At 41.2% G+C, this 16530-nt stretch overlaps 1 protein-coding gene across 2 annotated transcripts in view; it reads left to right on the top strand.

The window, feature by feature from the left end:
- Positions 1 to 14065, top strand: part of GOLGA1 (golgin A1) — a 41647-nt gene extending 27582 nt beyond the window's left edge. For both annotated transcript variants that reach the window (XM_075260183.1, XM_075260182.1), the window contains 3 exons: positions 11830 to 11988; positions 12279 to 12365; positions 12993 to 14065. In XM_075260183.1, the coding sequence (XP_075116284.1) occupies positions 11830 to 11988; positions 12279 to 12365; positions 12993 to 13073 (327 nt within the window). In that variant the 3' untranslated portion in view covers positions 13074 to 14065. The remainder of the gene's footprint in view (positions 1 to 11829; positions 11989 to 12278; positions 12366 to 12992) is intronic.
- Positions 14066 to 16530: the final 2465 nt, after the last annotated feature.

The following is a 16530-nucleotide window of genomic DNA, read 5'->3' as shown; positions in this document are numbered from 1 at the left end:
CTCTATCATATAACTCTATATATTGCAGAGCTCAGCTTCTCTCCTCTATCATATAATCCTATATATCACAGAGCTCAGCTTCTCTCCCTCTATCATTTAACCCTATATATCGCAGAGCTCCGCTTCTCTCCTCTATCATATAACCCTATATATCACACAGCTCAGCTTCTCTCCTCTATCATATAACCCTATATATCACACAGCTCAGCTTCTCTCCTCTATCATATAACTCTATATATTGCAGAGCTCAGCTTCTCTCCTCTATCATAAAACCCTATATATCACAGAGCTCAGCTTCTCTCCCTCTATCATATAACCCTATATATCGCAGAGCTCAGCTTCTCTCCTCTATCATATAACTCTATATATCACACAGCTCAGCTTCTCTCCTCTATCATATAACTCTATATATCGCACAGCTCAGCTTCTCTCCTCTATCATAAAACCCTATATATCACAGAGCTCAGCTTCTCTCCTCTATCATATAAACCTATATATCACAGAGCTCCACTTCTCTCTCTCTATCATATAACCCTATATATCACAGAGCTCCGCTTCTCTCTCTCTATCATATAACCCTATATATCACAGAGCTCCGCTTCTCTCCTCTATCATATAACCCTATATATCACAGAGCTCAGCTTCTCTCCTCTATCATATAAACCTATATATCACAGAGCTCCGCTTCTCTCCCTCTATCATATAACCCTATATATCGCAGAACTCAGCTTCTCTCCTTTATCATATAAACCTATATATCACAGAGCTCAGCTTCTCTCCCTCTATCATATAACCCTATATATCACAGAGCTCCGCTTCTCTCCTCTATCATATAACCCTATATATCACACAGCTCAGCTTCTCTTCTCTATCATATAACCTATATATCACAGAGCTCAGCTTCTCTCCCTCTATCATATAATTCTATATATCACAGAGCTCAGCTTCTCTCCCTCTATCATTTAACCCTATATATCGCAGAGCTCCGCTTCTCTCCTCTATCATATAACCCTATATATCACACAGCTCAGCTTCTCTCCTCTATCATATAACCCTATATATCACACAGCTCAGCTTCTCTCCTCTATCATATAACCCTATATATCACACAGCTCAGCTTCTCTCCTCTATCATATAACCCATATATCACACAGCTCAGCTTCTCTCCTCTATCATATAACCCTATATATCACAGAGCTCAGCTTCTCTCCTCTATCATATAACCCTATATATCACAGAGCTCAGCTTCTCTCCTCTTATCATATAACCCTATATATCACAGAGCTCAGCTTCTCTCCTCTATCATATAATCCTTTATATCACAGAGCTCAGCTTCTCTCCTCTATCATATAACCCTATATATCACAGAACAATAAACAGAGATAGAGAGCAAAAGTAGACGGCACTGCTCGCTCCAATAATATCGGCAAAAATTATTAATGATGCACTGTTTTTTATAAGTCCTTATGGATCGGAGACATTTCTGATGGACATTGGTGCTCACAACCCTTAGAAAAAAGTTGGAATGTAGAACAATAAAGAAGTGTGGGTGGGCACTCACCAATCAGTAGAAGGCATTTTCTTTCTTTATATAAAATAATACCTTTATTTGAATGCAGTAAAACAAGTCCTCAGGGAGGGAGAGATGACATAATTGACAAAAAGGTCCTGCTGACAGTCACGTCACTTCTTGGCCTTATACAAGAAGGGAGTATATAAAACACTGATTGATGAATAGATGCGCACATATTGTGCACAGACATTTTTAACCTCAGTTCAGACCACAAATAGTTAAAATGTGGAGTATAGGCCCATCCCCTAGAATGAAAATAAGGGGGGAATGACAATAGCAATGATTGAACATATTCCACCAAAACGACCTTTTTGTCGGCGTTTGCCTGATTGGACGGTTTCGTTGGGCGTGTTCGTAGAGGTGGGCGTGGCTGATGGCCCGTTCCACACGCCCTATGCGCAGTGTGTTTAATGGATTTGCGCATCGGCATGATGCTAATTGGATGTTCTTTGTCTCCGGGCTGGGTGAGTTGCCCGTTCGGTCTCCTCCCAGGTAGGCGTGGCTAGACAGGCCCGTCCAGCACACTCTGTGCGCAATGCGACGGGGGAATATGCGTGTCGGCAGAACGCCGATTGGTTGTCTTCTGGGCCATGGCCGGGTGAGTTGCTTAACATTGGTGACGCCATATAACTGTCGGCGTGTTTCGGATTGGCTGTAGTTTCTCCTTGGGTACGGCCTCCCTGCATTGCAGTTCTCCTTCAGGTCCGTCCTGAAGTATTGAGACACTTCTTGACGATTGGTTTTCATGGTGATTGACATAGGGGTTTTCCAATCAAGATTGACTTGAGTGTTGTATTTAAGGTGCATGGGGTGTAACATATGGTATTGCATATTAGGCTTGAAAAAGCGTTTGACAACGCGAAACGGCTGTTGCCTGTTTTTTTCTGCCAATTATGTCATCTCTCCCTCCCTGAGGACTTGTTTTACTGCATTCAAATAAAGGTATTATTTTATATAAAGAAAGAAAATGCCTTCTACTGATTGGTGAGTGCCCACCCACACTTCTTTATTGTTCTACATTCCAACTTTTTTCTAAGGGTTGTGAGCACCAATGTCCATCAGAAATGTCTCCGATCCATAAGGACTTATAAAAAACAGTGCATCATTAATAATTTTTGCCGATATTATTGGAGCGAGCAGTGCCGTCTACTTTTGCTCTCTATCTCTGTTTATTGTACTGTTTGTTTTGACTGAGCACGCTCTTTTTCAACTTTGGCTGTTTTTGGAGGTCTTTTTCCTTTTTTCATAAAGGGGATGATTCAGGACTTTTGATATATATTAATTCCCCTCGTTGTTCACTGTACTGTCATCTGAGATCGGTTACACTTTATAAGAAACAATTACCATAATAATGGAGGCTTTTGACGAATCTGTCATTCGAAATGGGAGGGAGGATGCTTTGGCATTTTTTAACTTATGCAACCAGAAAGATGAGCTCCAGGTCTTGAGTATAAAAACACTTGAGCAGAAAATACAGAGTTTGGCGGAACGTGAAACTCGTCTCTTCTGGACGGTTAATTCTTTAAAGTCCTATGATGCTAGTGGGAGAGTACCACGTGGACTCAGGATTTATAAAGAACCGTCGATCTTTCAGAACGATGTTAAATTTATGAATGATTGGAAACAATTACATCTAGAGCATTCACAGAAAGTTTTGCGTTTGGTTTTAAAAAGGAATGAGGAGGAATATGAGGCAATAACTGCCGAGCTGTGTAAGGCTAAGACGGAACTTAGGACGAGACTAAATGATGAACAACTGACTTCAACCACCAAGCGGTTAGAGAAAAAGATCGTCACCGTTCAGGCTGAAATAAAAGAACGCAAACGCGACAAATTCATTAGAGACAAAAGTGATTTTGAACAAGGAAGGATCTTCGATTGGAACGAAAGGACCAAACAACAACAGCAAGGTAGAAGAAGGAATAGGAATGGTGGTCCTCACAAAAATTTCAAGACAAAGGGTTCAAACGTTAAAAGGCAGAAAGTAAAAGAATACTGGACTTCCGACACAGATACGTCTGACGATCAGCAGTCGGACTCCAATAATGGGGGGAATCCACCAGCAAAAAAGCGTTCTGAGCCGTCAATCCCTTTAGATCGAGACCGAAAGTCCGGAGAGGACGAAGAAAAAGAAGAGTTAAGAATTGGAACCAAGAGGAAGCAGGTTTCATGGAGGAACTAAATATGGAAAAGGAACAACTGGTGATCAATCTTACTGATACACCATTGGACGCTGCCTGTATATCTCTTCTGTCCAGGGGTTTGGGCTTTAGCTTGGTTGATCCCTTTGATGAGGTAGATTTTGAAATAGACCTCTTTAAGGGGGTCAGAAAACTCAATCTCTTTAAACATTTCAGTAGTCAGCAGGCTACGGATAAAACACCATTAGTAGGTGAGATACCCTGTGATATAGGACCTTTGGGTTTCTTCGTTAATAATTCCCTTAACGAGCAAGAAAAGAAGGCCTTTTTGGATCTTCTAGATGAACCTTTTGAGGAGTTTGATCCCAGCGATATAGTTCATGAAGCATTTAAGGGAGGTGTTAAATCATCTTTTAACCCTCCTATAGCACCGGGTGGTGCGATAGATCTTTTTCACCACCAAGTGCTAAAAGACGTTAAGGCTTTGCTGTATAGAGAGGAGAGAAGTAATCTTACACCAAAAGAGAGGAATGCTTTAAATTGGTTGAAAAGACAACGGCATCTAGTAATAAAAAAGGCCGATAAAGGCGGTAATGCCATAGTCATGAGTCAAGCTTATTATGTTAGTGAAGCTGAAAGACAGTTATCAGATCAGAAAACTTATAAACAACTAGAGAAGAACCCCATTATATCCATTAACAACAAGGTTAGGAGCTTCCTCAGGCAAAATGTGGAGAATAATATTATATCTAGAAGAACTGCGGAGAGGCTTTTTGTGAATGAACCAACAAAACCTTGTTGGTACTTTCTTCCCAAGGTACATAAGAGTTTGACTAATCCGCCCAGTAGGCCGATTGTGTCGGGAATTGGCTCTGCTACAGAGCCATTATCCCAGTATCTCGACTGGCTGCTCCAGCCACTGCTCTCAAGAATCCCTGCATACTTAAAAGATACCAATGACTTTCTTAATCAAATCAATAGCGTTCCCTTCTATAAGGGCATGAAGTTGGCATCTATTGATGTGGAAAGCCTGTACACACGAATACCACAGAAATGAGGGGTCAGAGCAATAGAAAACTTATTAAAGCATGCTGGGAAAGAGGAAAGTTTAATTAGCTTTATTACAAGGGGAGTCGAGCTGGTTCTAGGTAACAACACTTTTGTATTTAACGATCGTTGGTACCATCAAATAGATGGAACGGCGATGGGAACGCCTTTAGCATGTACCTATGCAAATATCTTCCTTGCCGACTTTGAAGACAGACATGTTTTTTCTCTGAATAATACCTTCTCTAGTTACATCTCCCTCTATTTACGTTATGTCGATGACATTTTCATCCTGTGGTTGGGCTCTGATGAGGATTTTTATAGTTTTGTTGAATATTTGAATCATAATGATTCTAATATGAAGTTTACGGCCAAAATCAGCGATGAATCCTTGGAGTTTCTTGATGTCCTAATAAGAAAGAAAGAGGGGGGTTTGAGCACGGAGGTTTTTCGTAAACCCACTGCCACCAATGCATTTTTACATTATGATAGTTTCCACCCACAAACAGTGAAGGATTCTATCCCATATGGCCAATTCATTAGGTTAAAAAGGATTAACAGTGAGGCTACTGTATTCGAAGAACAAGCAGAGCAGTTAAGGCAGCGATTGATACAGAGAGGTTACCCTATCAGTAATATCAATAAGGCTTATGAGAAGGCGAAATCGGTAGACAGAGCAAAACTTCTATCAGGACGTCACAAAAAACAGGACAGACAAGACAACAATAATGAAAGGTTTAGTTTTACCTTTAACCACATGAGGACCGCCGTACGTAAATTTACGGCCTCATGTGCTGGTACCTAAAGACCGGACTATTGCCGAAATACGTCCGGCCTTTAGGTACCTTTCTGGCGGGGGGAGGGGTGCGGGGGGGACAGGGGTTAGGTGTTACTAACACCTAACCCCTTCCTCCATAACGTCCAGTCGGAACTGAGTCCGACTGGAAGTTTTAACCCTTTCGATCGCGCCGTGAAACATCACGGCGCGATCGAAAGGCATCCGCCGACAATTAAATCAGATCGGCACCCCCCGCGGCGAGATCGGAGGGTGCCGATAGCAGTAAAAGGTAGTCTGGGGTCTGGCCAGTGACCCCAGACTGCCCGAAGCCCCCACATACCTGGTGATCCTGCCAGGACCTTCTGATGTCAGGCTGTGCGTCTACACAGCCTGACATCCTGCTACGGAATGCCATGTGGGACACCTGCAGGCTGTGTCTCACATGGCATTCTATATCAGCAAAGTATTGCTGATTGAAGTGTCCTAAATGGACACATGAAAAAGTAAAAAAAAATGTAAAAAAAATAAAATGAAGTGTATGAAAAAAATTAATAAAGTTATAAAGCCCAAAAATCCCTTTTTCTCAATAGAAAATGAATTATATAAAAAAAGAACTCAAAAGTAATAAAAACAATGCATATTTGGTATTGTCGCGTCCGTAACAATCTGTACAATAAAACTGAAATAATATTTAATGTACACGGCGAACGCCGGAAAAAAAAAACGGAAAAAACTCGCCGGAAGTAATGATTTTTCGCCATCTCACCATACAAAATATGCTATAAAAAGTGATCAAAAAGTCATATGCATCCGACAACAGTACCAATAAAAAGCGCAGGTTGTCCCGCAAAAAATAAGCCCTCAACCAACTCTGTCAACCGAAAAATAAAAATGTTACGCCTCTTAGAAGATGCGATGCAAAAAACATTGATTTATGTCCCCAAATGTGTTTTTCCTCTGCAGAACTAGTAACACATAAAAAAATACTATAAATGAGGTATCGCCGTAACCGTACCGACCCGCAGAATAAAGGGAACATGTTACTTATACTGTACGCTGCATGGCGCAAAATTAAAAAAGTAAAACTCAATGCCAGGATTGATTTTTTTTTTTTAAATCCAGCAAAAAAGGGTTAATAAAATGTATTCAATAAGATGTAGACACCCAAAAATGGTGTCATTACGAAATGCATCTCATCCCGCAAAGAATAAGCCCTTATATGGCCACGTCACCAGAAACATAAAGAAAATATAGCATCTCACAATGTGAAGACAAAAACCCTCAAAAATCGCCAAATTATTAGAACACAACTGGGTGCGTCATGTAGGGAATATATAAGCTGTGTGAGCGGATATCAGGGGACACCCCAGATTTACAGCTTATGAGGGAACAGACACCAGAAGTGACCCCTAAAGTGACCCCCAGAGTGACTCCCCCAATCATAGGAGCTACTGGGACATAGTAGGGAATTTGGTGTTTGCAATGTCCTCCGCACAGCTTATATATTCCCTCTTCGCCATCCGCTGTGCAGTCACGTCCGGGATACTAATACTCACTACACCCCCTGATAAATTCTTTGAGGGGTGCAGTTTTCAAAATGGGGTCACTCCTGGTACCCCATGGAATCCACTTTTCTGGTACCTTACAGGCTCTACAAACATGACATGGCGTCCAGATACCAAACATCTGAATCTGTGCTCCAAAAGCCGCATAGCGCTCCTTCCCTTCTGCACCCTGCTGTACGTCCAAACTGCAGTTTATGACACATGTATGACACTGGTGTACCCCCGGATAACGGACATAATGTCATATGTGGGTATAAACTGATACTAGGGCACAGCCGGACACAGAAGGGAAGAAGGGTCATTTGGTTTTTGGAGCACAGACGGTTTGGTTTTTGGATGCCATGACACTTTTGTAGAGCTGAAACGCCAGTAATTTGGAATCCCCTGATAAATTACCTTATTTTGGAAACTACACCCCTGAAGGATTTATCCAGGGGTACAGACAGCATTTTTAACCCCCAAGTGTTGCTATAACTTTATATATATAACTATAACTGTAGTGGATTGTGAGAGGTGAAAATGACCATTTTTCCAGGAATACGTCCTTTCAGTGCGTAATATGTTGTGCCCACCTTGTATCAGAGATGAACGCTCTAAAAGCTGTTGTGCCTGGGATACCCGTTTAACAGTTTTTGGAGTGTCTCTGCTGACATAAGTCGGGCACAACATGTTGCACACTGAAATGGCAAATCTGTAAAATTTTCATTTTTAACTTCTCTATCAGTTGCGATTTCATTTCTGGAAACTAAATAAATGCAACACTCAAGGGTTAAAAATTCTCGCTACACCACTTGATAAATCCCATCAGTGGGGTAGTGTCCAAAATAGGGTGACATGTCTGCGGATTCCACTTTATTGGCAATTCAGGGGCTTTGCAAAAGTGGCATGGTGTGCTCCAAAAACCAATATAGCGCTCCTTTCCTTCTGTCCCCGGCTGTGCCCAAACAGCCATTTCTACCCACATATGGCATTAAGTCCGTTATCCAGGGTACACCAGTGTCATACATGTGGGCATACACTGCTATTTGGGTACCCAGCAGGGTGCAGATGTGAAGGAGCAATATGTGCTTTTGGAGTGAAGATTTAGATTCTTCGTTTTTGGACACCACGTCACATTTGCAGAGACCCTAAAATTGCCCCTACAAAATGGGGTCACTTCTTGGTGAATTCCAGTTTACTGGAACCTCCAGGGCTCTGCAAAAACATCATGGCGCCCAGAGGGTCCCTCTAAATCTGTACCCCAAAAGCTAAAACGCACAGTGGTCCTTCCCTTCTGAGCCCTGCTGTGTGCCCAAGCAGCAGTTTACACCCACATATATAATTTTTTGACCCCCGGGATGGCCCACTTAATAGTTTTAGGAGTGCAGGTCTCTGACAACACAAAGTGGGTGCAACGTATTGGGCACCGAAATGGCATATTTTTAAAAATTTCAATTTTCATTTTGTACATTAATTTTTGGGAAGCATTTTAGGCTCAAAATGATAATACCCCTTGATACATTCCTTGACAGGTGTAGTTTCTAAAATGGGGTCACTTTTGAGGGGTTTCCATTGTATTGATACTTTAGGGGCTCTGCAAATGCGACATGGCACCTCAAAACTATTCCAGCAATATATGCCCTCCAAAATCCAAATAGCGCTCTTTCCATTCTGAGCCCCAGCATGTACCCATACAGCAGATTTTGGCCACATATGGGGTATTGCCGTGTTCAGAAGAAATTGTGTAACAAACTGTGGGGGGCTTTTAATTCTTAAACTATTTGCAAAATTAAAACTATGGCGCTAAATGGACGATTTATTGGGAAAAAAAGTAATTTTTCATTTTCACGTCCCAATGTTAATAAAATCTGTGAAACACCTGTGAGGCCAAAATACTCACTCTACCCCTAGACAAATTCTATGAGGGGTGTAGTTTCCAAAATGGGGTCACTTATAGGGGGTTTCCACTGTATTGGTACTTTAGGGGCTCTGCAAATGCGACATGGGACCTGAAAAATATTCCAGCAAAATCTGCCCTCCAAAAGCCAAATAGCCCTCTTTCCATTCTGAGCCCCGCCATGTTCCCATACAGCAGATTATGACCACATATGGGGCATTTCTGTGTTCAGCAGAATTTGTGTAACGAACTTTAGGGAGCTTTTTCTCCTTTATCCTCTTGTGAAAATTAAAAATTTGGGGCTAAATTGACAGTTTGTTGGAAAAAAAGTAATTTTTCATTTTCATGGCCCAATGTTAATAAAATCTGTGAAACAGCTGTAGGGTCAAAATGCTCACTCTACCCTTTAATATGTTCTGTGGGGGGTATAGTTTCCCAAATGGGGTCACTTTTAGGGGGTTTCCACTGTATTGGTACTCTAGGGGCTCTGCTAATGCGACATGGCACCTAAAATTATTCCAGCAAAATCTGCCATCCAAAAGCCAAATAGCGCTCCTTCCATTCTGAGCCCCGCCATGTTCCCATACAGCAGATTATAGCCACATATGGGGTATTGCCGTGTTCAGGAGAAATTGTTTAACAAACTGTGGGGGGCTTTTACTCCTTTATCCCCTTGTGAAAATGAAAACTTTGGAGATAAAGTGACATTTTAGTAATTTTTCATTTACACATCCCAATGTTAGTAAAATCTGTGAAACAACTGTAGGGTCTAAATGCTGACTATACCTCTTGATGAATTCTGTGAGGGGTGTGGATTCTAAAATGGGGTCACTTTTGGGGGGTTTCCATTGTTTTGGTACTCTAGGGTCTCTGCAAATAAGGCATGGCGCTGAAAATTATTCCAGCAAAATCTGCTGTTCAAACACCCAGTGTCGCTCCTTCCCTTCCATGCACTGCCGTGTGCCCAAAAATCAGTTTACACCCACATGTGGGGTATTTCTGTGCACGGGAGAAATTGCACAATAAACTGTCAGATGCATTTTCTCCTTCAACCCTTTGTGAATGTGTTAATTTTGGGTCTAAATGAATGTATTAGTGAAAAAAAATGAAATGTCTAAATTTCACTGCCATATTATTTTTATTCTTATGAAATGCTTAAAGGGTTAACAAACATCCCAAATGCTGTTTTGAATAATTTGAGGGGTGCAGTTTTGAAAATGGGGTAATTTATGGGGGTTTCTATTATACAGGCCTTTATAATTACTTTCAGAACTGAAGTGGTCCCTAAAAAATTGGTTTGGAGAATTTTCTTGTAAATCTGGAAAATTGCTGTTACACTTGTAAGCCTTGTGACGTCCAAAATAAATTAAAAGACAATCAAAATATGATGCCAATATAAAGCAGAGATATGGGAGATAATATTTATTCATGTATTTGGATGGTATGACTATCTGCCTGAAAAGCAGATAATTTCACATTTTGAAAATTGCATTTTTTTTCAAATTTCCATCAAATTTCCTAGTTTTTTTATAAATAAATGCAAAAATATTGATTAGTGTTTACCACTAACATGAAGTATAATGTGTTACAAGAAAACAATCTCAAATTCATTTGTGTAAGTTAAAGCGTCTCAAAGTTATTGCCATTTAAAGTGACACATGTCAGTTTTGAAAAAAGAGGCCTGGTCTTTAACATACTTTTGGGCCTGGTCCTTAACCGGATAAATATGGCCCAATGGGCAATCAAATCAAAACGGCCATCTTTAAGAACTGGGGTATTATTGAATCAGATCCAGTACTCTCCTTAAGAGCAAAGTGTAAACCTCTGGTTAGTTTCAGACGAAGTCGCACGATAAAGGATACTTTAGTTTCCAGTAGATTCTCTAAGAGAGATAGCAATTGGTTGGACTCTTCTTCCCCTAAGGGTAATTTTTGTTGTGGAAGATGCAATTTTTGCAGATTTAATAAAAAAGGCAGCATTTTGACAATGGGTAAAATTAGACATAGGGTGACGCAGTTCTTGAATTGCAAGACACAGTTTGTAGTTTATGTGGTTTTTTGCCCATGTGGACATTTTTATATTGGTAAGACAATACGACCCCTACATGTCCGTTTTCGCGAACACTATAAATCTATTGCAACTAAGAAGGGTTCACCTCGCTTTATTGAACATATACATGAGGCACATGGCGGTAATGCTGACTGCCTCCGTTTTGCAGGTATCGAGCATGTCAAATTACCTTTGCGTGGTGGTGATAGGGGTAAATTACTACTCCAACAGGAAGCTAAATGGATATTAAGAATGGATGCTATGGGACCTTTGGGTCTTAATGACAGAACGGACATGAGTGTGTTTTTGTAATTATGTTATGAATTTTTCTTTTTCAGTTTGTTTTCCTATATTTTAAATACTGGGACTCTTTCTATTATCTCTTCATATCAAGTACCAAATACGTAAACTGTTATTCTTTGTATTCTCTATGTCAGTCACCATCCAATTGTCTTTTCTTTCTGGCTATGTACCTACGGTTATTTACTATTGTCCGATTGGTTGGTGGTGTATCTTTATTTATAAATATCACAGAGCTCAGCTTCTCTCCTCTATCATATAACCCTATGTATCACAGAGCTCACTTTGCACACTTTGATATTCCACATTTCATTTTCAGTCCCATCTTCACTGACTGCAATCTTAGTATGTACTGATGGATATGAACATACCTTAGTTACTACCACTGAGCACTTTGATGTCCTTGGAAAGTAGTGGTATACTAATGGTTGCATTGTATAAAGTGAAAACCCTAAATGTAGCCAGAGCCAGATCTCACCACAGCCAATATTATTTTTTAGAGATTGAAACCAGAACCAGAGGAGAAGCTGAACCCTGCGGATCCCCCAGCCCCCTCCCTCACCGTGACCAATAATGCCGACCTTAATGACTCTCGGGAAATCAACTTTGAGTACTTGAAACATGTCGTACTGAAGTTCATGTCTGCTCGGGAAGCAGAGGTGAGGAGCGCAGTGTTATGTATGGCGGTAAAGGGGGATTTATCATTTCAGCTGTTGCTTGTGTAGATAGCACTGCAGGATTTATATATATAGCATTGGCCTATAATGATGAGAACCATTTTGTACAGAATTGAAAGATTGTATAATTTTAGCATTTTGGAATATGTTCTTATGTTGTATAAGATGTTCCCAACTTCCAGTATCCAATAGCTGCATAATATATCTTGTCCGTGTATGGTTATACTTTCTTTTAACCCATTCATTTCCTGCCTTCTTTCTTTATAACTCAGGCATTTCATCTTATAAAAGCTGTATCAGTATTGCTCAACTTCTCTGTAGAAGAGGAAAATCTGCTTAAGGAGACGCTCGAGTATAAGGTAATGGATCATTTTATCAGTTCTTCCCAATAAGTGTCGGTTTCCTGATCTTATTCTGTTCTCTCTAAGCATTTGCTTTTGCTGTGGATTTCACCATTTTTGTATGTAAGACTTGCAGATTTTGTGGCTGTAGACACATTTTCAGCATAAATTCCCCCATAGGCTAGGGCTCCATAGTGACCCAGAGTTGCCTGGGAATCTCCATACTAGTATCATTGCTGCAACCTCAGTATTTTACTGAGTGAGTTTCAAGTAAATGATGGTTTAGTATTCATAATTGCAGCTTTCTGTTCCCCTTCCTGGAAGTCACACGTGACTCTAGGTCACCTTGCAGTCATCGCTACCAGAAATGTCAATGCATCAAAATTAGGCTGTTGGGTCTGATCTTACCCTCTAGGCAACTACTCCAGCTTTCCTTTGTCATGTTAGGGTATCTCCATACTGCTTTTGACAGTGTCAGACAGAGGTATACTTTGGGAGGACTTCTGGAGATATACCGCTAGGTATCTGTCACCCAGATAAGATGATATACCAAGATGCGTGACAGGCTAGTAACACACTATAGTAATGTAGCGATAACAACATTGAGCATGACTTGGGTAATTCTTCTTGTTTCTCCAATTTTAGATGTCTTGGTTTGGTTCTAAGCCAGCTCCTAAGGGTACAGTGCGCCCATCGATTTCCAAGCCAAGGACACCCTGGTCGTAAGTGGACAGAATTCTCGGCAATGAACTTCTTTTTGACTGCACTTTCTATGAAAATGACATTGGCGCTGGAAGGTTTTGGTGCGTTCTAACCACTTTTCCTACCGTGTGTTCTATGAGCTTTTCTTGACTCGTTTACAATCCGGGTATCTCGGTGGTGACTTCTTTTGGTTGGGGTGGATGTTTAATATTCACCCTACCAGCACAGAGACAACCTCAAACCACTGTACATATGATCCTATGCAATGGAAGACTCCTATACTGTTCCTTTCCTGCACATGAGCTGCAGCTGTGTAGAGCATTTGACTCCATTACTGGCCCAATTCTCATTTCCGGGGCTGCTTTCCTGTCATATTTGGCCAGCGACACTTACACACCTTGAAGAATTTTAGTTTTGCATCTCTCCTTCTTTCTCCAATTCTTTTTAAAAGGGCTTTTGACAGAACAGATGAGGCGGTTCATGGGGAGGGGGTAATTTATAGTGTTTTATGGGGTAGTATCATTGTGTTTTTTGTTTTTTTTTTGTTCCATCCTCCTGCAGTGAGGCTTAAGGATCTGGTCACATGTTACAGTCACTGCCATATTTGAAGCCCTGCCTATCTTTGGTGGCCTAGGATGCGGGTAAAGCCAGGTTTTACATACCACCATTAGCCACTACCAGTGTTTTTGGGGCTTCAGGCGCAGTGGGTGCTTCAGTGTAAGTGTAAAGAGTCATTTTATGCAGAGGAGAAATTTCAGCTTCTGCATGAAGGTATAGGACCCCTGCCGCCATGAATGGCAATGGTACAATGGAGTCCGTAATCCCACATCCTGGACATCAGCTGCTTACTATGCTAGGCAAGTGTAGGAAATATTACATGCGCTGCTATACTAGTGTTTTCAGATTTAGGCTTTCTGTTCTACTTAATTTGTACATAATATGACTCCATATTTATCTTTGAAACTTGGGGTGGGGAGAACAATAGAAATAATGGTGGATCCCCAGTCTAAAAAAAAAATAAAAATAAACAAATCTATCTAGAGAAAATGAAAGTTTATAATATATATTGTTCCATAGCATCACGGTTATGCTCAGGTTTATAGAAGGTGAGGATATAGCAGTCACTTTGTCCTTCCACATGACTGTCTAGATCCCATAAGAACCATAGATCACCATAGAGTGTTATGTCCGTCCAATAGAACTATTCTGAATTTAGGTCAAACACTGAGCATCACAAAGTGACGGGCCATGTATACAACACAATAGTAGACAATTCAATATGTAAGGACTAAGAGCAGCAGACTGCAATAACAGGAGTTTCTATATGATCTTAAGGGTAAAATTCATAGTATAATACAGTAATATTAGTCAATGAGATTTTCTTAATCTCTTGTACGTTATACATTCTCTTCAAATTGACAAGTGGTGCAGATTATAAAATCCACAGCATGTAATGGGATTTTGTTGACCCAAATCGTGTTTTCATATTGATCTATCCACAGGTATCTGATCTGCGGGTGTCTGACACCCGAACCCCACACAGGTCTGCCTGGAGCTGCTGTATTGTGTGCAGGCCGCTCCTTTTCATGTAATAGGAGCCACACAGCAGCCTCATCTATTGCACAGCTGGGGTTTCCGGGGACATGCAGCCCCATTTCTATTAGTTGAATAGGAGAGGGGCTACATGTCCATTAGCAGCTGATCTGTGCAAGGTCAGTGTCAGACCCCACCAATCACATTCAATGAACTATCCTGTGGATCCATCATCAGTATGAAAATTCCATCTGTGCTGCACATTTCACCTATTCAGATGAACAACTGTAAAACTCTTGCATAAAGGGGCTGTCTGGTCGGTAAAAAAAAAACTTAGAATTGTATTACAAATCTTCCCTCTGCAGGTTCATTTCCTGGGTGTCCAGGGGGCTTAGGGAAGGGGATACAAGCAATGTAGTAATAGGAGCTGGCTACACTGACCCTAAAAAAAAGAAAAAAGTAGTAGTCCCCAACTGGACAACCCCTTTCAAATAAACTAAATCTCTAGCAGTGTCACACTTCTCTGCTGGCTGTGTCTGATCTTACAGCTCAACCATGTTCATAAGTGGCAGAGACAAAAAAGTTACCGTTTTTATGCAGTCTCTGAAATAGTTAACAGTAGTGACACTTTTTTCGCACACGGTGTGCTAGCGCAGAAAATCGCCTCCCAACCACATCTAGTAAGAAAGACAAGCCACTCTGTAGAAAACGGTTTTACAACAGCACATGGACCCATGGCGTTCATTTTCCCACTGTGAATAGGATTTTATTAAATGTATTATTTATTATAATTCACAAAAAGGAAAAAAGAACTCGCCCATCTGAAGACTTTTTCTTAAAAACGCAGTCCTTTATTTGGAAATAGAAATAAAACAAAATGGGAGGGAGGAATGACATGCAAGGCAAGGGCAACAGCCGTCTCGTGTCGGCACGGACGCTCTCTCAAGCCAAGTACGTGTCAAAAGCTTTATTATAATTCACCACTGCAGTGATAAATCTGGTCCTTACCATGTAGAACACTGAATAATCCTGACACTGGGGGAAAGTCCCACAGCCATGAGATAGTCAGCCCTACCTGCCAAACTAGGGGGTTTAAAGGGGTTTTTGTATATAATAGGTCATCAGTATCTGATCTCTGGGAGAAGGGGTCTGACCACCTGGACCCCACACGGATCAGCTGTGTTGGAAGCGTCCAGTTGCATGTGCTCCTATACCTGTCCACTGTATAGCGGTGGTTTCTGGGAATGGCTGTGCTATACCCATTATGTGAATCGGAGCAGCTGCACAAGCACCTTTGCGTGTAGACCCTCACAGACCACATACTGATCACCTATCCTGGGGATGAGAGAACCTTTAGGAGCCAGCTTTTCATTCTGTATTATGTGAGGCCTTCATGTTCTTCCTCATTGACTTTACAACAGTAAGACAGTGATCTGGATAAAGCACAAACCATTATGGCCTGTCCTTCTGAGAAGCCACCTGTCAGGTCTGACTCTAGGCACTGCTACTAAACAGCCGGGTGATGGGCCACGTCTGAATCACGTGGCAGGTGGGTTCATATTCTGAACACTAGACTTTTGCAATGGCTGTTGTGAATATTGCAGCTTGGCTACTGCTACATAGACCAGGGCTACAGCCCATCTAACAGCTGTAAGGGAGCCAAGAGTCGGACTGTCACCGAGCAAGCTTCACAAGGTTCCCATTAATATAATAGCTCAGACCTCAGGTTTATAGCACCACATATATTATATACCAGGTACTAATAGTCAAGCAGTCTATCAGGTTCTGTGCCTTTAAATGAGGTTTTTACATTCTGGTCACATAGACCTATCACAGGGGTACTTACAGGAGCTCAGTCACAGGTGTCAACTCCATCTTATGTAAAAATAGGTCACTAGACAAGGAAGGAGGGTATTGGCCTATTTTAGAACTCGCACTTTGGGGATCG

The sequence above is a fragment of the Leptodactylus fuscus genome, chromosome 11, assembly GCF_031893055.1.
Source record: "Leptodactylus fuscus isolate aLepFus1 chromosome 11, aLepFus1.hap2, whole genome shotgun sequence".
Classification (NCBI taxonomy): domain Eukaryota; kingdom Metazoa; phylum Chordata; class Amphibia; order Anura; family Leptodactylidae; genus Leptodactylus; species Leptodactylus fuscus.
Note: the sequence above shows the minus strand (reverse complement) of the source record. Positions and strands in the feature narration are given on the sequence as shown.